Source organism: Thamnophis elegans, chromosome 2, assembly GCF_009769535.1.
Source record: "Thamnophis elegans isolate rThaEle1 chromosome 2, rThaEle1.pri, whole genome shotgun sequence".
In the NCBI taxonomy this organism is placed as follows: Eukaryota; Metazoa; Chordata; class Lepidosauria; order Squamata; family Colubridae; genus Thamnophis; species Thamnophis elegans.
The window spans coordinates 150,141,187-150,165,933 of record NC_045542.1 but is presented as its reverse complement, the minus strand read 5'-3'; the positions used below and the strand labels follow the sequence as shown (position 1 = coordinate 150,165,933).

The 24,747-nt window shown below is 43.0% G+C and overlaps 2 protein-coding genes across 5 annotated transcripts in view; one reads left to right on the top strand and one right to left on the bottom strand.

The window, feature by feature from the left end:
- LOC116503304 (zinc-binding protein A33-like) overlaps positions 1 to 24,747 on the bottom strand; it is a 902,198-nt gene that overhangs the window by 32,975 nt on the left and 844,476 nt on the right. The window lies entirely within an intron of this gene.
- Positions 10,245 to 15,720, top strand: LOC116503301. Of its 4 annotated transcripts, none has more exons than XM_032209623.1 (2): positions 10,245 to 10,419; positions 12,538 to 15,720. In XM_032209623.1, the coding sequence occupies exon 2, from the start codon at positions 12,544 to 12,546 to the stop codon at positions 14,614 to 14,616; it is 2,073 nt and encodes a 690-aa protein (XP_032065514.1). In that variant the 5' UTR covers positions 10,245 to 10,419; positions 12,538 to 12,543; the 3' UTR covers positions 14,617 to 15,720. The 4 variants fall into 4 exon arrangements, with proteins under 4 accessions (XP_032065514.1, XP_032065511.1, XP_032065512.1 ...); XM_032209620.1 differs by having other exon boundaries at positions 10,248 to 10,428; XM_032209621.1 differs by lacking the exon at positions 10,245 to 10,419 and adding an exon at positions 10,478 to 10,727.

Here is a 24,747-nt window from a genome sequence, read left to right as displayed (position 1 = left end):
AGTTCATCGCCTTCCAGTTTCTGGCCTGGTGCCTTAATCATTACAGCAGACTGGCTCTCATATACAAACACACTGTCAGCCTCTGCTTCGCTTACTTTCTATCGGCTGCCATAGAAATGGGAAGGGTGTGGGCATGGTATTTGGGATGGGAATAAATGGGACAGGAGGTGATATGGAAAAGGGAGTATTCTTCTCACCATCTTCTGGTCATGCTGGTGGCTGGTATTTAGACCAGGTCAAGGCCAATCATCCTGCATACCAACATAATGATGCCTTTTGGAGATGCAATCCACATGACACCTAAGGGAGTTGTAGATATGTACTTGTGCGGCCTTTCTGGCTCAGATCTTGCTTCACCTTTGTTGCTATCTTTTCATAGCCAGTAAAAGGATTTTAATTCCATGAACAACGGAGTTGGGAGTTTTTTTCCTTGGTTATTGATGGAGGCACGCCTGACACACACACAAAGAGACACACACACACACACACACACACAGAGAAAAAGCATTTATTCTTTATTGTCTATGAAGATTCTCAGTCATCCAGGTTGTGTTTGTCCCGAAGGTGCTTTTTCAAGAGGCAACTGGATTTTCTGATTTTTCTTTGAAGACATTTCTCTTCTTTCATCCAAGAAACCTGTTCCGTCAGAGCTGAAAAAGCATTTTGGGGGCTCAGGTGTGCACGCATGCTTTTGTGCGCCCGTACATATGCTTTCGGTCTGGGAAAAGGTTAGCTATCACTGGTATAGGGTCTCCTCCTTGGGCAGAGGGTTGGACTAGAAGACCTCCAAGGTCCCTTCCAACTCAGTTATTTTGTATGTTGTTATTCTTTCATTCCCCCTTTTGGAGAACGAAAAAAGACTTTTGGTCTTTATTGGCCATTTCTATCAATTGGCCTCTTATGGCACTCATACATTTCTTCTTCATGTGTTGAGTATTGCATCGGTTCACTTGTGGACTTTTAAGGAATATGTCCAGGGCATGAAAAAGGAAACTCTAGAACTGTGATGGTGAACCTGTGGCACACGGAGCCATATTTGCCAGCACGGCAGCCTTCAGTTCCAGTGTGCATGCATGCACCGGCCAGCTGATTTTCGGCCTTCCGGAGGGCTGGGAGAGACCATTTTCACCCTTCCCAGGAAAGCCTCCAGAGCCTAAAGAGGGCGAAAAACAGGCCCAATGGATCAGTTCCGCAGGTGGTTGAGGCACACCTTTAGAAAACAGTTAGCCATCACTGCCCTAGAAGTAAGAAAAATTTTCTTGACAATGAGAGCAATGAATCAGTGACATACAGTGTCAGAATACAGTAGTAGAAAAATGGAAAGGAGACACAATATATTTATTTTAGAAAACTTAGATGAGGCAATATACAGGTAGTCCTCGATTTACGACCACAATTGAGCCCAAAAGTTCCGTTGCTAAGCAAGACAAATAAGTGAATTTTGCCTCATTTAATGATCTTTCTTGCCCAGAGTTCTTAAGGGAATCACTGCAGTTGTTAAGTTAGTAACACAGTTGTTGACTGAATCTGGCTTCCCCATTGATTTTGCTCGTTAGAAGGCCGCAAAAGGGGATCACTTGACCCCGGGACACTGCAACCGTCATATATATGATGAGGTGGCGCAGTGGTTAGGGTGCAGGCCCCTTTAGCTGACTGCGATCTGCAGTTCAGCGGTTCAAATCTCACCGGCTCAAGGTCGACTCAGCCTTCCATCCTTCCGAGGTGGGTGAAATGAGGACCCAGACTGTGGGGGCAAGTTGCTGACTCAATTTGCTAAAAAAAATTGTAAACCGCTTAGAGAGGGCTGAAAGCCCTATGAAGCGATATATAAGTCTAATAAATAAATAAATAAATAAATAAATAAATAAATAAATAAGTCAGTTGCCAAGCATCCGAATTCTGATCACATGACCATAGGGATTTCTGCAACAGTCATATGTGCGAAAACTGGTCATAAGTTACTTTTTCCAGTGCTGCTGTCACAAACAATCACTAAATGAACTATGGTAAATCAACTTATAACAGCAGGCCAAGGTTGTCAGATTTTCCCCACCCAAATGAAAGCTCAAGTCCCTGCCCAGCACCCACATTGGGCCATCACATCCCAACTGGAGATGCCTCCCAGTCACGCCACTCCAGGTGCAGGGCAAGATGTCCTTGACTCTCTGAGAAAGGAATGTTATTATGACTATATATCTCCCATACTCCATATAATCCCCCCTCCCATTTTCCCACAGCATTGAATGTGGCAGGCCTGAAGGCCCAATGCAAAAGATGGCTTGCTTCAGAGGTAGGTTCAGACCGGTTCGGCTGAGAAAGTAGTAACTCGGCCGGCCACACCCCCGAACCAGTAGGCATCGCCATCTTGGTTTTTGCTTCTGCATATGCACAGAAACATTTTTTTAACCTAATGTGCATACGTGTCCCTGAGTGAACCAACAGTAGAAGAAGCCGGAACCAACCCCTGTCTTGCTTCCATGCCTGACAGATGTCATATATAGTATGTAATACTCCTGGCCTCCTATTTTCCCCACAACAACCCTGTGGTGGTGTAGGTTCACTTGAGAGCAAGTGATTGGCCCAAAGACACTCAGTCGGCTTTCATTTATTACTCCTTCTTTTCATTTTATCTGCCTTGTTTAACTTCTTGTAGCCTTAACTGGATTTTGATCATAACAACACATTTGATTGATTTCTTGATCCTTTTCAAGCAAGAGGAAGATTGGAATCTGGTGGGGAAATGTTCAGGGAAAATATAGAAATTAGACACTTCCTCTTTTTTTTGGTAAAAGTTTTTTATTTTTCAATTTTAAAATACATACATTCCATCTTTCCTTAAGCCGTGTGTCGCCTGGGCACAAATATCTGTGCAACATCCTTCCATAAATTATATTGCATTATACAATTAAATCTTGTAAATCTCTTCATTTCCTTCTTACAATACAATACAATACAATACAATACAATACAATACAATACAATAGCAGAGTTGGAAGGGACCTTGGAGGTCTTCTAGTCCAACCCCCTGCCTAGGCAGGAAACTCTATACCGTTTCAGACAGATGGCTATCCAACATCTTCTTAAAGACTTCCATTGTTGGGGCATTCACAACCTCTGGAGACAAGCTGTTCTACTGATTCATTGTTCTAACTGTCAGGAAATTTCTCCTCAGTTCTAGGTTGCTTCTCTCCTTGATTAGTTTCCACCCATTACTTCTTGTCCTACCCTCAGGTGCCTTGGAGAATAGTTTGCCTCCCTCTTCTGTGTGGCAACCCCTGAGATATTGGAACACTGCTATCATGTCTCCCCTAGTCCTTCTTTCTATTAAACTAGACATACCCAGTTCTTAACATACCTTCTAGTACTGTGATGGCAAATCTATGGCACAACCTAGGGAACTTCTGGTGGGCCCATTGGGACTGCTTTTCATCCTCCTGAAGCTTGGGGAGGGCAAAAACGTCTTCCCCAAGACATTTTCACTCTCCCCAGGCTTCAGGAAAGCCTCCGGAGCCTGAGGAGGGCAAAAACTCCCCCCCACAATGCTGGTGGGAGGTGTGCATGCATTGGGGGGGCATATATGCGCAGGGGGGCATGCACGCGCACACAATTTGGGCACACCTTTAGAAAAAGGTTAGCCATCCCTGTTCTAGTATATCTTCTAATATATATATATATAGAAGAGCCGAGGTGGCGCAGTGGTGAAATGAGAGGGTATGGCTAGCTGATGAGAGCTAAATAGCTTGAAATAGATCTATACTAGTCTCCCTTTATTTATTTATCAGCATAAATATAACAAAATGTAACAAAAAAGGCAACAGTAAAAAATATTGGGTTTCTGTCTGGATGGTCTCTTGTGACGAGCCTAATGACAGAGAGTGGAAGTGTGACCTTCCTCCCATACTTGGGCATACCAGGGGTTGTGACTTTAAGTATATACCTCCCACCCTGGCTGGCTGATAAGGAGTCGTTCTCTGTAGCTCAAATGGTTAACTCCCTGCCTGGGAGGCAATAGAGCACAGGTTCGATTCCCAAACTTGGGTATGGCTAGCTGATGAGAGTTAAATAGCTTGAAATAGATCTATAAATATATATATATATATAAATATATATAATATATATAATAAATATAACAATATATATATATATATATATATATATATATATATATATATATATATATATATATATATATATATATATTTAAAGTCAGGTTCGATTCCCAACATAGGGTATGGCTAGCTGATGAGAGCTAAATAGCTTGAAATAGATCTATACTAGTCTCCCTTTATTTATTTATCAGCATAAATATAACATATATATAATATATATATGTTTTTTTTATTTGAGCTGATAAATAAATAAAGGGAGACTAGTATAGATCTATTTCAAGCTATTTAGCTCTCATCAGCTAGCCATATATATATATATATACAATAATTACATTGGTTATAGTTATTTTCATCCTATTCATGCTAACAATGATCATTTTATTCTTCTCTCTATCTTAATGCATGTTCTATTCTTCTTATCTTCTTTTATTTTATTAGCCACTTCCTAAGCAACTAGACGCCTTCCTCTCTTATGCTCCCGTTGGCATACAGAGGAAGCCCAGAAATTTTCACAGCCAGACAATGAAGGTTTCATGCCAAGTGCAGCCCATTGAACTTTTCACCCTCTGAGGTTTCTAGCAACGCCCACTTCCAAGAAACGGTGTGATTTCAATTCTGAGGCTGCTAGAAAGAAAGCGGTTTCTTCTCATTTGAATAGTTGCAATTTTTTTTTGTCTCCAAGCAGAACCTGGGAACTTGGGGCTAAAGGAATTGACAAAAGTTGAGGTAGATACTGTTTAACCTATGACCCCAATGGACCCCAAAATTTCCATTTTTGCATTTCCATCTATGCAAGGCAGTTGCTAAGTGAGCTGTGCTTTGTTTTATGACCCTTTTTTGCCACAGTTGTTAAATGAATTGCTGCCATTGTTAAGAAAATCTTTTTGAAAGCCATCTGGGAAGGTCACAAATCAGGACCTCATAATCCTGGGATACTGCAACTGTCACAAATACATGCCGGTTGCGGAGCTCCCAAATTTGGATCACATGATCTACAGTAGGAGTACATACTGTATATAAATACTGGTAGTCCTCGACTTACGACCACACTTGAACTCCAAATTTCTATTGTTAAGTGAGACAGTTGTTAAGTAAATCTTGCACCATTTTACTACCTTTCTTGCCGCAGTTGTTAAGCGAATCATTGCTATTATTAAGTTAGGGATACGGTTGTAAAATGAACCTGGCTTCTCCATTGACTTTGCTTGTTAGGTAATGTGCTAGTCGTTCCTGACTCTAGGGGGCAGTGCTCATCTCCATTTCGAAGCTGAAGAGCCAGCACTGTCCAACGACGCCTCCGTGGTCATGCGGCCAGCATCACTAAACAGAATGCTGTTACCTTCCCGCCAAGGGTGGTTCCTATTTTTCTACTTGCATTTTTTACGTGCTTTGGAACTGCTAGGTTGGCAGAAGCTGGGACAAGTGATGGGAGCTCACTTCGTTACGTGGTGCTAGGGATTCGAACTGCCGATCTTTCTGATCGACAAGATCAGTGTCTTAGTCTCTGAGCCACCGTGTCCCTCTTTGTTAAAAGGTCGCAGAGGATCACTTGACCCTGGGACACTGCAACCATATCTGTTGATTACACCACAACGAATAATTTCTGACCAGGGGAGTCTAATTTACCTCTAAATTTTGGAGAACCTTTTTGGACCTTTTAGATACCAAACAAGGACTAGATTCTAGTCATCATCCTCAGATTAATGGCAGAAATGAACGTACAAACTCAATTCCGAAACAATACCTTAGATCAGGGGGGTTAAACTTGCATCATCATGTTGTCACGTGACCTATCGCAACTTTTCCCAGCTTCACAAAACTGTGGATGGGTGTGGCCAGATAGATACAGATTAACAGAGTTGGAAGGGAGCTTGTAGGTCATCTAGTCCAACCCCCCGCCCAGCAAACCTTACACCATTTTTGACAGTCCAGTCTCTTCTTGAAAGCTTCAAGTGATGAAACTCCCACAACATCTGAAAGGAAGCTGTGCATCCAGCCCGCGGGCCACAAGTTTCACACCTCTGCCTTAGATGCTTCATCAATGATCCACCAAAGGGCAGCCCCTATTGACCCTGAGTCTCTGCAATCATCATAAATATGAGTCCGTGGCCAAGCGTCTGAATTTTGATCACAAGATCACAGAGATGCTGCAACTCTGAACAATCACTCTGAATGCTTCTAATTTGAGAAATACCTGTAAGTTCAATGGTGTCATCTTAGTATGTCAGTCAGAGGAACTCCTCAGAAATTAAAGTGGACAGTTTCAATGAAGATTGTGGATTCTATTTATGTGTGCAGATACATCCCTGGACGTTTCACGTAATGTATTAGTACTGTTTTATAAAGCCTTAGTAAGACCACACCTGGAATCCTGCGTCCAGTCTTGGTCACCACATTACAAAAAAATACTGAGACTTTGGAAAAAGTGCAAAGAAGAGCAACTAGGATAATTAAAAGCCTGGAGGCTAAAACATATGAGGAATGGTTGCAGGATTTGGTTTTGGCTAGTCTAGAAGAAAAAGAAGGACTAGGGGGAACATGATAGTGGTATTCCAGTATTTGAGAGGCTGCCACAAAGAAGAGGGGGTTAAGTTATTTTCTAAAGCATTGTTGGAAGAAATATCCTTCTGGGTTCGGCTCCAAGTGGGGAAAAGGACTGGAGACGTGGAGGCTGCTTGGAAAGATGGTTTTAATGGTGGACAGGACCACATGGCTTGAGTCCTGAACAGAAAAGGTGTTCACACGCTTCAATGTTGGCGGAGAAGAAGAGAAGGAAGGATTGAGATGCTGAGTCCCTGGTTTTATGTCCTCTCTGGCCTTTGATCCTGAGCTTGTATTCTGATTGGTTGTCAGACTCCCATGGGCCCATGCAGGGGCAACTCTCTAGGCTGCGTTTTGAATCCAGGTTTGGTTGAGTTCTCAGATGCCATGTGGGGAGTTGGGTAAAGGGCCAATATTATCATGCCTTAATCCCATTACTCTGAAGCTGAAGGGGAAAATTCTTTATTGTGTAAAGTGGACTAGTTCAGGCTTTAATGGCTCATTGACTAAGGGGGATGGGCAGGAAGCTGCAGGCAGCTATTCTGTCTTTTAAAACATGCTTCTTTCTTTTCACATCCAGAGAAATATTCTGCCCTTTCAATATTTCCTAGGATATTTCATTTTTCTGGGAGATGGCTGAGTGATAACTTCCTACAGCATCAAAGGGCAGGACAAGAAACAATGGATGGAAACTAATCAAGGAGAGAAACAACCTGGAATTGAGCAGCAACTTCCTAACAGTGAGGACAATTAACCAGTGGAACAGCTTTGCCTTCAGAAGTTGTGGGTGCTTCATCACTGGAGATTTCTAAGAAGAGATTGAACAGCCACTTGTCTGAAATAGTATAGGGTCTCTGCCTGAGCAGGGGGTTGAACTAGAAGACCCCTAAGGTCCCTTCCAGCTCTATTCTGATTTCCCCTCTGGGTCCACAAGTGAATGCAACTCACTTAATAAATTTCTCACTTAACAATATAAATTTTGGGCTCAATTGTGGTTGTAAGTTGAGGACTACCTGCATTATGTAAAAGTAAACAGTTGAGATTTGATGTTATTTTATTCTAACCAAAGATAGTCAAAAGTCAATGCCTTTTTTTTCTTTCCCTCCTTTTCCCCACACTTTTCCCTTCCCCTTTCCCTCCCCTTTCTTTCCTACTATTTTCTTTGGTATTTCTTTATCTTGGAGTACTAATACATAAATAAAAACTTTGGTTAAAAGAATAAGTAATGTGCAGTTGATCGAGGAAGGCCACTGAAGGGAACTGCAAACAAAGCTTAAGCAATATCTATATGGACACACACACACACACACACTCACTGCCCTTGGCATCGATAACACTAACAGTTTAAAAAAATTTCTTTATGTAAATAAACTTAGGATACTCCTAGCTGTGGGAGCAGCCAGTTATGACATAAAAATAAAGCTTTCTCTTTCCTTCTCTTTTCGGCAGAATTGAAGTCACACCGTTTCCAAGAAATGCAGGCATTCAGAGTTGACAGAACGTATTTAAGAGAATATTGATATAAAATATTTTTACTCGGTGTATACTAATGTTGTTTTATTGTGCATGTGTCAGATGGAAACCGCTGCATTAATTTTTGGGGTACCTCTTTGCCTTCACTAGCCACATGAGAAGAGAAGAGAATAGTTTGAAGGCACCTTGGAGGTCTTCTAGTCCAACCCACTGCTTAGGCAGGAAACCCTACACCACTTCAGACCAGTGACGTGCAGTGAGGATTACGGTTGGTGAGGCAAGAGCACGGCAGCGGCGAGAAGCAACGTCCCCGCCGCTGTGTCCGACAGGCATCTCACGTTTATGGTGGACATAAACGCGAGATGCCTGTCGGACACAGAGGCGGGGACAGAGGAGGCAGGGGCGAGGTGGTGGAGTGCGGCAGCTGCGAGAAGCAACATCCTAGCCGCTGTGTCTGACAGGCGTCTCGTGTTTATGTTCGCCATAAAGGTGAGACGCCTGTCGGACACAGCGGCAGGGACAGAGGTGGCAGGGGGGCGAGGTGGTGGAGCGTGGCAGCGGCGAGAAGCAACGTCCCCGCCGCTGTGTCTAACAGGCGTCTCAGGTTTATGTTCGCCATAAACGTGAGACGCCTGTCGGATACAGCGGCAGGGACTGAGGAGGCAGGGGGCGACAGCCAGCAAAGAAAGGGGAGAGGAGGAGGAAGAAAGGGAGAGGGGAGCAGGACGGGGCTCCCGGTGGGGGGGAGAGGAGAAAGGGAAGGGGGGCACAGCAGGCAAAAGAAAGAAAGCGCCAGCCCGTCAGCAGAGGCAGGTAAAAGACCCGCTTCTGCTGGAGAGCTGCCCCTCTCTTCTCAAACAACAAGGCTGCCCGCCCTGCCTCTGCCCCTTCCCTCTCGTCTCAAACAAACTCCCTCTCAAATTGAGAGAGAGTTTGTTTGAGTGAAGAAACACACACATGTACACACACACAAACACACGCACACAAATTACTCACAATAAAAAATTACTTACAAATTAAATTACAATAATTTTGAATTCCTCCCCCCTCCCTCCGTCCGACCCACATACCCTTTCCAGCTGTGTCACAGAGGATTTCAACTCTCCTCTTGTCCGCCATGATGAAAATGTAAAACGAAAAAGGCAAGAGCTGCTGCTGCCAGAGCAGGAGGTGAGAAAACTACGTGCCTCCTTTACATAAGGAATTTTTCGCCTTTTAACCCTTGCTTAACTCTGCTCAAGTGATCATAAACCTAGAGTAAAGGAGGCACGTGGTTCTCTCGCCTCCCCCTGTAGTTAAGCGCTAACCAGAGTCATCCACTGTGACTCTGGCAGCAACTACCTTAGCCTTTTCCCTTTTAATTTTGTTTTTCTTTTCATCATGACAGTGGTGAGGCCCTGCCTCCCCTGCCTGCACACCTCTGCTTCACACAAATGGATATCCAACATCTTCTTAAAGAAGACCAATAAGAATACAAGCTCAAGATCAAAGGCCAGAGAGGGCATAAAACCAGGGACTCAGCATCTCAGTCCTTCCTTCTCTTTTCTCCACCAACATTGAAGCTGTGATCACCTTTTCTGTTCAGGGCTCAAGCCATGTGGTCCTGTCCACCAATAAACCATCTTTCCAAGCAGCCTCCATGTCTCCAGTGTCTTTTTCTCCACTTGGAGCCGAACCCAGAAGGACATTTCTTTCAACAAGGGTTATAAATGATGAAACTCAAACGAAATATATTAGAAGGGGAAATAACATAAAGAGAATTGTACCGATTTGAAACTGCTATAAGAAGGAACAGGAAGTTCCAATGTCTTGTGTAAATGTAGTTGAAGTTTTGTTTTTGTGCATTTTGTACGTTTGAAAATAAATAAAAAATAAAGAAAGAAACTCTCCATTCCAGAAATTGTTTTGATTCGAAGTAAAGAAAAAAGAAAATAAATCTTGAAACGACTCCCTAAATCTTGAAACGACTCCCTTGAAACGGTCCCAAGACATATTTATGTTTTGATTTGCAACGGCCTGTTTTGAGAGAGGAAAGAAAGTTTCCACAAACGGGCTCAGGGGCTGCCTTGAAGCATCCGGGGTTTGATTAAGAGTTCTGGGTAGAAAAGCTGCCTTTTAACTAGCCGGGGCTGATCTCCGAAAACGCTTGATTTGCAGGAATCGCTGCAAATCAGAAACTGAAAGTAAGAAGGCTGCATAAAAAGGATTCGCGGCTGCTTGGACTTTCACATCGCAGACACTCGCAGAGCGAATAGACAGTTTTGACTCCTGTCCAGTGTGAACTTCAAAAGCAAAGGTTGCCCACGTGAGTTTTTTTTATGCTGGTTCTCACGGCTTCAGCTTTACAAACAGACGAGAGTCCAGAGGGTTGGGTCCGTTAAGGGAGCATAAAACTCCCCCCCTCATGGAGTGGGAAATGCAGAGCATCGCGGGGCAAAGCCAGAGACGGGCTGCTTTTCTGGTTATGGACGGTGTTCTCAGGGAAAGCCGTGAGGGGATGGAGGCAGAGGGTGAAGCGGAGGAGGGGGCGTCCTCGCGTGAAATGGGGGGAGACCCAGGAAGCCAGGATTCAGCTGCAAATTATATGCTACTGAGCTCCACAAGGTGATGTCAATATTCATATTTTCAGCAGTAGTTCAAAACCAGCTGAAAAAGCAGCGCTCAGAGCAAGGACGCTGAGAAAACAATTGGGCGCGTTCAGTTTTGGAAGCAGATTGTGGTGAGAATGTACCATAATTTAACCTTGTTTCTCTTCACCGTCTAACAAGGAGGCTCTAAGGGTGCCTTAAATCCCATCTGTGGATGAAATCTAGTTATGCTTCAACTCTTAACAGATTCCTGGGTGTCAGAATAATCTCTTGAATCAACATCAGAAAGGAATGGAAGAGAGTTTTGGAAGAAACAAGATAGCTCTTTTGCTTCTCTCCTTTATGCATTCATATACTTAACTATTTGTTTAATAAATGTATAATAAGCCAAGTTTCTCTTGGGGGAGGGAGGAACTTACCTTGAAAGAAGTGAAGTTGTTTCCAATTAATATATTGGAAAGCTTGAATTTATCTGGGAAAATATTTGGATACACAGGTAATTCTCAGCTTAATCACAATTGAACCCAAAATTTTCATTGCTGAATGAGATCATTATTGAATTTTGTCCCATTTTATGATCTTTCTTCCCATGGTTCTGCAAATGAATAATTGCAGTTATTAGTAACACTGTTGGTAACTTTGAACACTGCTGTTCAAATGTTGACTCTGAATAACTATGATTTAACGGTTTTGGCATGCTAGGCAAATAGAAAATATTACTTATATATTGGTCTGCATTTTTTTCCTTTATAATTTCTGTTTTTTTTTTTCTTTTAGCTTTACTGTTTAGTTTTTTTAGTCATATACGAGTATAAGATGCACCTTTTTCCCTCAGAAAAGAGGATGAAACTCTGGGTGCGTCATATACACTGAATACAGCATTTTTGGCCTCCCAAAACCCGCCCCCTTTGCAAAAATGGCCATGCGATTTTTGCTTGTTTTTGGCCCTCCCTCCTCAGCCCCCAGGAACACTCTGTAAGCCTCCTAAAGGCTATTCATGCCCACCCTTTTTTTGACAAAAAAAACAGGGCCGTTTTTGCGAAAAAATGGCCATTTTGGGGAGGTCTGCAGAGTGCAAACTTTTTTTTTAATTTGCCTCTTCAAATTCTTGGTGCATCTTATACTCTGAAAAATACGGGTAGCTGTTTTCAGTTTTGGATTGAAATATAAAAGTATAGTATTCATTCAAATACTGGTAAAACAACAACGTATCAAAACAAACAACATTTAATTAATGTTTATTAAATTCATATTTGATTAATATTTTCTCTCCAGATGTGTTGAATTTAATTCTAATGAATGTGGCCATTGGGTTGACTTGGGAGCTATAATCCAACATTTCTGAGAGAAGCAAGTTAGGAACAGGTGAAACAAAGGTCCAGAACTGAATTTCTAAATCTAATTCATGAAAATGCAGCAAGTCACGCCAATTTTGCATTGTAGGAGATAAGCAGGCTGAGCCTAAGGAAGCGTTTCATCAGCCTTGAGTCCCTTTCTGCCCACAAGAGATCAGCCATCCTTCAATTCCATTCACCTTCATCTACCACCAATTTGCCTTAACCATTAGTAATTCAGATTCTTGTGCAGAGTGTTAGCATGCAATAAAATTGTATCCGTTTCAACTGCCTCAGCTCCTGATTTCCTATGCTTGACCTGCAAATTTTTGAAAAGGAAATTGGCGTCAGTAAAAAAGTTATGACTGTGTTATCCTGGATGTGGCAAAGTCTTCTAGAAATTATAAGGTCCCTGGGATCTTTTCCAACCCAGGTATTCCAGAGACTACAATTTTGACCATTCAACCTTTCCTCTTTTTTTGTTTTATCCAGGCCGAAATGGCTCTCCAGCCCAAAAGTGCACTTGCTGCACAAGCCGTAATGAACATCAGCAAAGCAGAGGAAGTCCGAAAAGAGACAGAACTGATAATGAAGCCCCATGCGAACTGGGAGGAGTACCTGATGCCTGGGCCCATCTCCATTGCCATCTTAGGAGAGCTGGCTTGCATTGCTGCAAGAGAAGGAGACTTTGCCATCAATCTTGCCCCACCCCAGGGAGGCTACAAATATATCAGGTATCCGGACTCCTTCCAGGCTTCCCTGATGCAGGTGAGCAACAGTGGTTGGCATGCCTTCAGCACTGCCCACAAGAATATGGACGGCATCCGGCTCCTTTCTATGAGTGTCCCTGAGCAAATCAAGATGGTCATCAAGACCTTATTCCAGGATGACCTTACCTTGATAGATGCCTTACTCCCTGGACAACTGTCCAGCCTGAAATCGATTGCAGACGAATGTTCTTCTTTAGCTAAGGCAGTTGACAATAAGTTCCATGATGTCATGTCTCTGATTGAGGAACTCTTGGAGGTGTGTACAAGTTCCAAATCGCAGTACGAAAAAGGGCTGGCAGAAACCAGACGTGCCTTAGAAGACCTGAGACTAAGAAAGGAAGCAGCTGAAGATGCCAAGGTGAAAGCAGAGGAATATTACAAGGAAATAAAGAACAAAGTGACTGAAACATTTGACGATTATAGAAAAGCGATCGATAGCATCCCTACCGGCTGGAATGCTGCAATTCTGGAATTCACTTCAACTATACGAGAAACCTTGACGGTGCCGATTGCCACTCTGACATCCTTTCTCAGCTTTAAGGAAAATATGTTGCCTAGTCCAATCCACTTCAGAAGTGAGGAAGACTGTGGAAGTGAGGATGACTTTATAGCCATGAACAATATCTGTGCCCTGTCACCTCGAATGTTGCCATTGGTGAACGCTCTTAAAACTGTGGTGGATGACGAAGGTAACATTGACATGGATCTCCTCTACAATAAAAAACACAATGAAATCACAGCCATATGGACCAAAAATAAATCTCAGCAGCTGTTAGAAAAAATTAAAAAAGAAAGAAAGTGCAGCATGAAAAAATTGGCAGTGAAAATATGTAATTACATAATAGAAATTTCCAATATATTAATTGAAGTAGTAGAGTCAGGGAACATAAACAAGAAGAAACTGTTAAAGAAAATGGATGTTCTCTCAGATGATATCATTACTTTCGATAGCAGAAGCAAATCCTGTCACCGCACATCCCCTTTTGGTCCCATGGCGCCAAATATGGCCAAATCCCAGAAAAAAGTTCAAGAAGAGTCGACGTCGGCAGTGAAAAACAGTGTTTTGAAAATAGAGCAAACTAAAGAAATACTGAAGATAAGCCAAGAAGAATACCAGAAAAGTTTCGACAACTTTAAGCAGCAGAATAACGATTTGCTGGATGTACTCAATGAAATGAGGAATTGTGAAAAAAAGGAGATTGATTTTGAAAAAGCCAAACAGATGCTGATCAAAGGCCTGGATGCCATGGGAAGAGTGAAGGAGCAGTGGGAGAAAATGGTGCGTTTCTTCCAGATGATCTCCAACCTCATGGACTCCTGTCTCAATAAAAGCCTAACAGACTTTGTGAAATCTGCTGAAAATCTTCCCCAAATTCCAAATTACTCCCACAGAGACTTCGTCGTAGATATGATCTATAAGCAAGCCTTCAACGCCTCTAACATAGCTCACCTGGTGCACATGATATCCGATACCTACACTGAGGTTTCTTCAAAGTACCTGATGGATCAAGTGGGCAGCCTGAGTAGGCTGATTTCCATGGACCCTTCCGATCCCAAATTCCAAGTGGAGCGTCTCAAACTAGCAGACGGCTGTGACAGTGCCCGACAAGCCATAGGGGACCTGGTCGTTAAGCAAAAGAAAGAATTCGAAAATAATATCCATGCCAGAGTGGCAAAAATCAACTCTGAGCTGAAGGCTGTCTTGCCGGAAGTGCCCGAAGCAGAGAGAAAAGCTATTGAACATAATGTGCAAAAAGGAATGAGGGAAATCACCCAGGATGAAGCTGATCAATTTATGTAGGATTGTCTTTTAACCCGTGAGGGAAATGGAGGCTGCCTAGGCTCTTCTCTATTGTTGTATTTCCCTCAGAGTAATAGAACATAAATTGGGCCATTCGGTCATCTTGTGTTTGGTAAAACTAGAAAACCAAGAAACAGCTAGAGATGTTGTCTTCAGGAACCGTTCAAAAACCATGTTCGCTGATCATTTCTGAGGTGGAGGCTCATGTTAGCTTCTACTAAATGCTTCTATTTTCATTTCTTCTTTATGCATCAGTTACCTCTTCTCTCATCTTCTATCAATTTGTATGGACCGATACCTCTCCCTCTGCCTGCTGATCTGCTAAATCTGCTAACTGTTTTGTCTACCCTACCATTCCTCTCTTTTTGGGCCATTTCTAGTGGAGGAAAAGCTGAAGTGTGTCTCATATGTTTCTCTTTTTACCATAATTTGTAATTATGGTGTGTCTATGATACAGAAAAGGGTTACAGTATGTAGCGTGAAATCAATATTAAAAAGGTGTCCAATTTCATTCATTGCTATTAATTCTGTTGTCATTGCAGGTTTCCCTCATTTTGATCAAGTATGAATCAATCAATCTCTCTCCCTCCCCCCCCTCTCACACACATACATCCATGTGCACACATTGGGGGATGAATAAAATGTCTCTATTTTTCTTCTGGGATTGGCAATTTTAGGCCTGTATTTCTTTGGAGATGTTTATCAATTAACAGAGGGAGCTTGGAGGTCTTCTAGTCCAACCCCCTGCTGGGTCCAACTGCCTGATCTGTCGTCTCTTACAGAGATGATTGCTTGGATTACTTTGCCCACTGAAATATAAGTGATAAATATCTTCCTGGTTTCTTGAGTCCTTGTAACATCTTTTCATGTTACTAATGTCAGTACAGCCCGTGAATGGTTAGATTCTAACAGCCGCTCCTAATCTACTTTCTGCAAATAAACATTTAAGATAGCAAAACTTAAGAACCAGGGTTTTTTAAAAAAAATTTACTTTTTTTGAGAAGGGATCCCTTTTCATCAAAACCAAATGGTAAAAATGTACCTTACAGAAAAGAGTGCCAGCTTAGAGAGATATTCTTCAAATACTTTTAAATGGTATGTTTCCAGGAAATCAAGAGAAAGAGGTTGACCAATCAGCCAGGATGAACAGAGTAATTAAATATTGAGTTTTGGGGCTAGACATTGCAAATAAGAATTTCTTTTATTTGGTTAATCATACTATCATTAACTGCTAATGTACTATGTTTTTTATATATATTGTTGTATTCTTAAATCAGCTTAAATCAGATTTTTGCCTTTTTGCCTTTGAGTTGTTACTTTTACATTTTAATATTTGTCTGTTTTATTTGATTCATTAAGAGTTTTTCTGCCACGCATAAGAAATATGTTAATCATCTGAAGTTATGCTAAACATTATACTAAACAGCCATCCTACATTACTTGCTTCTATGCTAGAAATAGTCAATAAATGTCTATTGTCTAAAATTGGCCTGGGTTTAATATCTCCTTGACATAACATACCATAACATTAGAGATGAGAACATAGCAGAGTTTCTAAATGTCTATGATAGGAGTCCTCACACTTTTTAAACAGAGAGCCAATTCATTATCCCTCAGACTTTTGGGGGTCCAGACCAGCTGGGGAGGGCATGGCTATGTGGTCATGTGACTGGGTGGGTGTGGCCAATTTAGCAGTCCATTTTGCGTTGTCCTTCCTAAGCTGTACTTGCTCAACCCAAGGCATCTATTTGTTTAATAAGGAAAAAAAGAGTGCAAACTTTCTTGCCACTTGTCTGACTTCATTAGAACAGCAGCTTCAGGTTCCTTAAAATAGATTCTCAGAGTCATCCAGGTCATGGTTTTCCCAAAGGTGCTTTTGCAAGGGACAACTGGACTTTCTTTGTTTTTCTTTGAAGACATTTCGTTGGATGAGAAGCGAAACGTCTTCGAAGAAAAAGAAAGTCCAGTTGCCCTTTGAAAAAGCACCTTTGGGACAGCGACAGTGTGAATATTAGGGGCGGAATACATTTCCACCATCCTGTTTACCAGATCTTGAAAACAAAAATATACATGGGAAGGATACAACGATATGGATTTATTTTCCTTGATGGGAAGGAAACCAAAGGATGTTTGATAAAGCATATTTTTAGTGGCAAAAGTTTACAAAAAAATAACCATAATTAGCGTGCAGAGCTCTCTATTTCCAGGTAAGGCTCCCTCACCTGGCGCTTGGTAGGAGGCAGTGGCAATTGATGGAAAGTCGAAGCACCTTTTGTGTCTTTGGTTTGGAAACAAAGCTCTTCTTTCTAAAGAATGGTAATCCAAAACAGAAATTTTCCAGCCTCAAATATGCAATGGGAAATCAATCTCAGTCTTGTATGGATTGCACTCTGTACATGGAGAAGACAATGAAGGAAATCTTAAGGCAAAATTGGAGGATTGAAGTTGATGGACAAACCTCAGGGAGTTGTAAAATACGGTGTGTAAAAGTATTACAAAAGTTCTGAAAGCTGCCTATTCTCTTGTGAAGCTTTGCGCTCTCCATCTGTCAATCATCATCCCCCTCACTGTTAAAAGTCAGAGGGCTGGGTGGTTACTTGAGCTACAGGAAAACATGGATCCAGTTTGGCCTAGTAGTTAAGGCACTGGGATAGAAAGTGGGAGACTCTTGAGTTCTAATCCCACCTTCAGCACCAACACTGGCTAGGTGGTTTTGGACTAGGTGATAGTTAGTTTTAGTCCCTTTTGGACCAGCCCCTACGTGATTGTGAGTGCTAATCCCACCTCAGGACTGAAAGCCAGTTGGGGGACTTTAGGCCAATTACCAGGAGACTGTGAATTTTAGTCCCGCCTTAGCCATGAAAGCCAGCTGGGTGGCCTTGGCCAATCATTCTCATTCAACCCAACCAGGGGTGGAAAGAACCGGCAGCAAGCCACCTCTGAACCCAACCCACCTGGGAGAGGTGGTGGTGTGGGGAAAATAGGAGGAAGGAGTATTGTGTGTCTTCCCTGCCTTGTGTTATTTGTAAAAATAATAAAGACGGGCTAAAAAAACTCAATCAATGAAACCAAATGCCAGCAGTAAGTTCTCTTTCTGATCATTCGCAGCTGTTTTAGAAAGACACTAAGTTAAGGTGACCAGACGTCCCGCTTTTGGCGGGACAGTCCCGATTTTTAATAATTTGTCCCGCGTCCCGTGTCGTTTTAAAAATGTCCCAATTTTTGTAGAAAGGGTGCCCCACCCCTTTTGACTCCACCACATGGCTTCCTCTTGCAAACATTTTCACTCATTTTTCCAAGTCTATCTTTGTCTATAGTGGCTGTGCGCCGGGAGGGCGGCCTGTGGGGCTGGAGGTTGCGCGGCGACTGCGCGCTGCCGAGCGCTAGCAGGAGTCGCGGGGCGGGCTGGCCGAGCGGCCTCGCACGCAGCTCGCCTCACCGCCTGATGGAGGCTGCCCAGCTTCTGGCGCTGCTGCGCCTCTGCTCTGCCGCCAAAGATGTCACCGCCACCACCTCGCCGGCCCTTCTCGCCCGGAAGTCCACTGCCCAGGAGCCGCCCGAAGCTTCCAGCCCGCCTGGGGCAAGTTGGCCGCGGTGCAGCCGGTGGTGGGCATCAGCCAGAGGGTGAAGATGAGGCCAGGCAAGAAGAAGGACCTGGGCATGCTGGGCTACGTGTGGGCACCCCTTCAATTCCCCCCTTCCACTTTTCTCCTTGAGTATTGAACTAGGTGGTGAGTATTTTAATTTGTTGGGCCTGGAATGTCTTATCAACTTCCGTAGACCAAATTTTTAATCAAGAACACCCCCCCCCCGGGTCAATGGTGTCCCACTTTACCAATTTTAAAATCTGATCACTTTACACTAAGTGCCTGTAGCGATATTTCGGAGTCCATTATATACTGTGGAGTTCAATGACAAATTTTGATTTCTCTTTCATGTTAGGAAAAGTCTAGAAATTTATAGCCCATTCTGACCTTGTTTCTTTCTTTTGCTGAACAAAAGAAGGGGGGAGGGAATCTTCCCACAGCTGCAGAGAGTCCTGCCTAACATTCCAGAGTTATCTCGCCAAGTCATGCCGTCTCCTGAGCTGGGAATACAAGGCCAGGAAATCTTGAGGCCGAATTTTAATAAACCCTCGAAAATTGCTCACTGAGATTGATCCTCCGCACAGGCTCAGCGCAGTGCACCAAGGACCTTGGAGTATCTCCGCTGCTTGAAAATGGGGTTCCCAGGAAACAGGAAAAAAGTTGGAGAGAAGAAAAAGGGGTTAGAACAGATAGCCATAGAATTAAATAGTGGGGGGGGAAAGGGCGAAGGGAGAGAAAATTAGAGGGCATAGTTACAATGCAGATTCAAAAGTAAGTGAAATAAAGGAATTAAAAGAAGTCTATGGGAGACAACAACAAAAAAGCTAAAAATTTGGATGAGGGTGAAAGATGTGGGATAAAGGGAAAGGAATGTAAAGCAACATTTTATGAAAATACCTTATAATGTGTATGAATATCAGAACTATAGAAGTTGGATAACTGCTCTTTATGTGGTGTGAGACAGAAGGATCATGTCTTTGAATATTAGAATGATAGGAGAAGGGGGAAGGAGAGGGGGCTAAAATAGAGGCAGAAATAAGAGGGGAGGAAATAGCAAAAACAGATGTTAAGATGATACAATATATGGTAGAACTATGAGATGGTTCAGAATTGAAGGATGATAGTAGAAATTACGTGCTAGTAAAACTAAAAAACGAAAATGAAATGAAATTACTAGGAATAATACTGTTATGTTTATTGGTATTGAACTGTATGACATCCAGGAATCAAACCATTCATGCAATGAGATGTATGAAAATAAAATAAAAACTTTATTTTAAAAGGGAGAAGAAAATGGGGTTCCCAGCAACTCAAGGGATAGCATCTTGCTTAGCGGGGTACAATGTAGACTCGCTTCCTTGTGGTGTACCCCAGGCAGTATGACTTTGTCATGGTCTACAGATTCTGACTACTGGACCACCCAAGGATCTCCCAGCAAGAAGACACAACATGAGTTCTGAAAATAAAAACACTGGTTAATACTGTATTCTGTTACACCACAGGAATAAAATAAAAACCTTGTTTAATACGGGGTGTGTATGTGTGTCTGTTTAATTTACTTGCTGTAGTGGAACACAAAGGCTCAAAAAACTCCTTACCTGCTGGTTTGTTCATTGTCTGCAAATCCTCAAAAGAGGTAGCTGGCACCGGGCCGCTACCTGACACACTTGGCAAAACAGCATTAGCCATTTACCCATGAACCACAAATCTTAGGAGAGCAGAGGACCTCCCACACTCATTAAGCCCACAACCAATTAATTCTCAAAATCTCCCAAACTTACTTTGCTAAGGGGCACACCAAGATTTACCATGACATTCACTGGTTTCGTTCAATTTTGCAGCTACATGCATTGCTCGCGATCATGTGACACAGCTGGAAAAGGTATGTAGGTCGGACGGGAGGAATTCAAAATTATTGTAATTTATTTTGTAAGTAATTTTTTATTGTGAGTAATTTGTGTGTGTGTTTGTGTATGCGTTTGTGTTTCTTTCTTCACTCAAACAAACTCAATTTGAGAGAGAGTTTGTTTGAGAAGAGAGGGAAGGGGCAGAGGCAGGGAGGGCCGCCTTGTTTAAGAAGAGAGGGGCAGCCTGTCAGCAGAAACTGGTCTTTTACCTGCCTCTGCTGGCGGGCTGTCGCTTTCTTTCTTTTGCCTGCTGTGCCCCCCTTCCCTTTCTCCTCTCCCTCCCACCAGGAACCCTGTCCTGCTCCCCTCTCCCTTTCCTCTTCCTCCTCTCCCCTTTCTTTGCCGGCTGCCTCCTCGCCCCCTGCCTCCTCCATCCCCACCACTGTGTCCGACAAGCATCTTGCGTTTATGGTGGACATAAACACGAGACACCTGTCAGACACAGTGGCAGGGACATTGCTTCTTGCCGCTGCCGCGCTCCACCACCTTGCCCCCCCCCCCCCGCCGCCTCTGTCCCTGTCGCTGTGTCCGACAGGCATCTCACATTTATGGCAGACATAAACAAGAGATGCCTGTCAGACACAGCAGTGGGGACGTTGCTTCTCGCCGCTGCCATGCTCTTGCCTCACCAACCGTAATCCTCACCGCACGTCACCAGTCTGAAGTGGTGTAGGGTTTCCTGCCTAAGCAGTGGGTTGGACTAGAAGACCTCCAAGGTGCCTTCAAACTATTCTCTTCTCTTCTCATGTGCCTAGTGAGGGCAAAGAGGTACCAAAATAATTAATGCAGCAGTTTCCATCCGACACATGCACAATAAAACAATATTAGTATACACCGAGTAAAAATATTTTATATCAATATTCTCTTAAATACGTTTTGACAACTCTGAATGCCTGCATTTCTTGGAAACGGTGTGACTTCAATTCTGCTGAAAAGAGAAGGAAAGAGAAAGCTTTATTCTTATGTCATAACTGGCTGCTCCCACAGCTAGGAGTATCCTAAGTTTATTTAAAGAAATTTCTTTTAAACTATTAGTGTCATCGATGCCAAGGCCAGTGAGTGTGTGTGTGTTTGTGTGTGTGCATATAGATATTGCTTAAGCTTTGTTTGCAGTTCCCTTCAGTGGCCTTCCTCGATCAACTGCACATTATTTATTCTTTTAACCAAAGTTTTTATTTATGTATTAATACTCCAAGATAAAGAAATACCAAAGAAAATAGTAGGAAAGAAAGGGGAGGGAAAGGGGAAGGGAAAAGTGTGGGAAAAAGGAGGGAAGGAAAAAAAAGGCATTGACTTCTGACTTCCTTTGGTTAGAATAAAATAACATCAAATCTCAACTGTTTACTTTTACATAATGCAGGTAGTTCTCAACTTACAACCACAATTGAGCCCAAAATTTATGTTGTTATGTTGTTAAGTTATGTTGAAGTTGTAAATGCTCCAATACTGGAAGTTTTTAAGAAGATGTTGGATAACCATATGACTGAATAGTGTAAGGTTTCCTTCCTAACTGGGGGTTAGACAGAAGACCTCCAAAGTCCCTTCCAACTCTATTCTATTTTATTCCATTCCATTCCATGCTATTCTATTCTTCTATAGGAATCCTGGGAAATGAAAACCACACATCTTAGAGTGGTCAGGTTTGAGAAACATGGATCTAGCCGGTGGAATAATCAGAGTCCCTGTTGCATCTTTCTGCAGGAGTGGGTTGATCAAGAATACTTTTTAGATGGTCCTCCTTGACTATTGGGTTATAGTATTTCCTTCCCCATCCCTAGGGGAAAACACTACTTTAACACTTGTATAGCTCAGAGTATATTAGGGCTGTTCAGGGATATTTTGGGCTTTGGAGGAAAACAATCGTGAGAATGCCGCAGCAGAAAAAGAATGATGGAGTTCCTATAAATGAAAAAAGACTCCGAGTTGGAGGGCTAGAGAGGCCTCTAAGTCACTAACTTAGTAACTTGGTACAGGAGTATATATTGGCCTTTCCCAATAGATGGCAGTTTTGCTCCGCTTAATCTTAGAACATAAAGTGATCGGGAACCATGTCTGGGTGATCACTCTACTACTTTAAACTTTATGCCCTTAGAATATCCGAAACGTGCTTTTTCAAGAGGCAACTGGACTTTCTGGTTTTTCGTTGAAGATGTTTCGCTTCTCATCCAAGAAGCTTCTTCAGCTCTGAAGATGAAAAAAAAAAGCACCTTTTGGACAACCATTACCTGGATGACTGAGAATCTCCATAGATAATTACCCTTAGAATAGACTAGAATAGTATATAATGGAATTGAATAGAATAGAAGCTGGAAGGGACCCTGGAGGTCTTCTAGTCCATCCCCCTCCTCAAGCAGGAGAACCTTACAGTATTGACCAAGAAGAGAAACAATATCAAGTGTCCTTTAAAGCAAATTGCTCATTTTGTTTTGATAGAGGAAACAATACTAGGTCCAGACTGCAATTCTCTTCAGTGATATGATTCTAGGTCTCCTCATCTGCTCTGGGAAACCCAAGCAATGTTGTCTGGTTGTTATTGGGATAGGAGGCCACAAAGAGATCCAAGGGTCGATAGCTAAACTAGGAAGTTGGAAAAATATCCTCAAAGGAGCTGGTGACAAACCCAGTTAGCTGCAGTTGCCAAGAAAGCCTGGTAGATATAACCACGGAGTCATCAGGAGCTGAATTCAGGTCAAACAAGGTTTTACTTCAGACTGAAAGGAAAAACACCCCAAGATAAATGTCATATTTTGGTAGCTGTGAGCAAGTCTTTGTGCTGTCCAGCGTTCTGCTTTAAATGTGGGGAAGAGGGTCACCCGGCCTCTCTCACAGGACTGTTGTAAGATTTCAGCTCATGTTGAAATAGACAGTGAAACAAAACACAGATCAGATTCTACTATGGAGTCTTCCAACTTCATTGCACTGAGTCTTTGGATCCCACACAAACGATTAAGGGCATGAAATAAATACATGAGCACACACACAGTTCTTATAGATTTCTCATGCTAGTAAAATGGTTGGATGGAAAGAATATTGCTCTCCAACAGCTGAAAGGGCCTAATGGTTATCACGCTCTTGGTAGATACGTTCCAACAGTTCCATAAACGTCATGCTTTTCTCTACTTCAGTTTTAGCACTTAAAGCTTTCAGTTTCCATGTGCTTCAATGTTCATCTAGACCGAGTTTCCTGCAACTGCCTCTGTTAAAAACTTTCTTATAATAGACTACTGCCTTGCTCAAAATAGAGTCACATTTACTGTTTATCTGTGGCAAGGGTTTTATTTTTTTTGCATTAGCTCCTGCAGCTGCCTCTTTTATTCAAACCGAACCTGCTGCATGAAGCCCCCTGATTTCTATTTTTGTCTTACAGAGGTATGATATTGAACAATGCAAAAATACCCATTCTTCTTCTTTCTGGCTTCTTAGGATATTCCCAGAGCAACTTTCTTTTATCTGGATTTCTCCAGATGTTTTGCTGCTGTGAGACTAGGCCGAAGCTGCCATATCTAAAGAGGAAGGATTTGCCTAAGCAAGGCAGGTAAAAGTCAGGCATCTTGTTTAAAAGATCCCCCTCACAGAGGTAATTAAGAGAAACCCAAGTCACTAAGGAAGCAAAGGAAAAATTCACCTCAGCCAGACAAAAGAAGTTGGCCCTGAGCATATGACAGGGGTGTCAAACTCAATTCATTGAGGGCCGCATCAGGGTTATGTTTGACTTGGGGGGGGGCAGGGTGTGTGTGGTCAGGGTGGGCATGGTTAGCTCGACATCACTTGTGTCTGGGGCACCTGTGGTAGCCTGAGCACTCTGCCAGTGAAAACTGGCTCCCAAGCTCTGTTTTCGACTGCGACGGCTTCCTGCAACCCTCTGCCAGTGAAAACGGAGCTCTGAAGGGCCGTATGGGCCCTCCCGAGCTCCATTTTCACTGGCAGAGGAACCACGGGCCAGTCCTTTGCTGTTTCCCAGGTGGCCCCACGGGCCAGATCTAAGCACCCCATGGGCCAGATCCAGATCCCGGGCCTTGAGTTTGACACCTCTGGTGTATGGGAAACTTCTCCCCAGATCCCATCAACAGGCAAGGGTAGCAGCCAGTCTTGAGAATCTACAAAGCAAAACAACCAGGGACTTTAGAGGATACAAGAGATTTTGAAGCCCACCTATTCTTTGGACCCAGATGGGCAGCTTCTGTCCCTCTGGCTAATGCTTGACAGCCTACTTGAGAAGGACATGGATGAGTGTGTGCATGTGTAGTTTTGTTGTTGCTTTAAATTCATTGGGTTTTGTGTATTCCGAAGAACAAGTTATGCATCAGGGTTTGAGCGTGGCTGTTGACCGGGATTGTGATGGTGTAAGTGATGAAAAGCCAAACCTGGGAGTGCACATAACAGAACCAACTGGAGATATCTTCCAATGTTTATTTAAAGTCTTCCAATATTTGAGGGGCTGCCGCAAAGATGACAGGGTCAACCTCAATAGTGGGTTTCGGCTTCAGTTGCAACCGGTACGCTGCAATGGGAGCCGGCTGTGCACCATGGGCATGCGTGCTGCGCGCGCATGCGCATCCACTGCCTGCGATGCTCCACCTGCTCGGCGGAGTATTGCGCAGGCGCTGTACACTGCGTGCGCATGCACAGATGGCCCG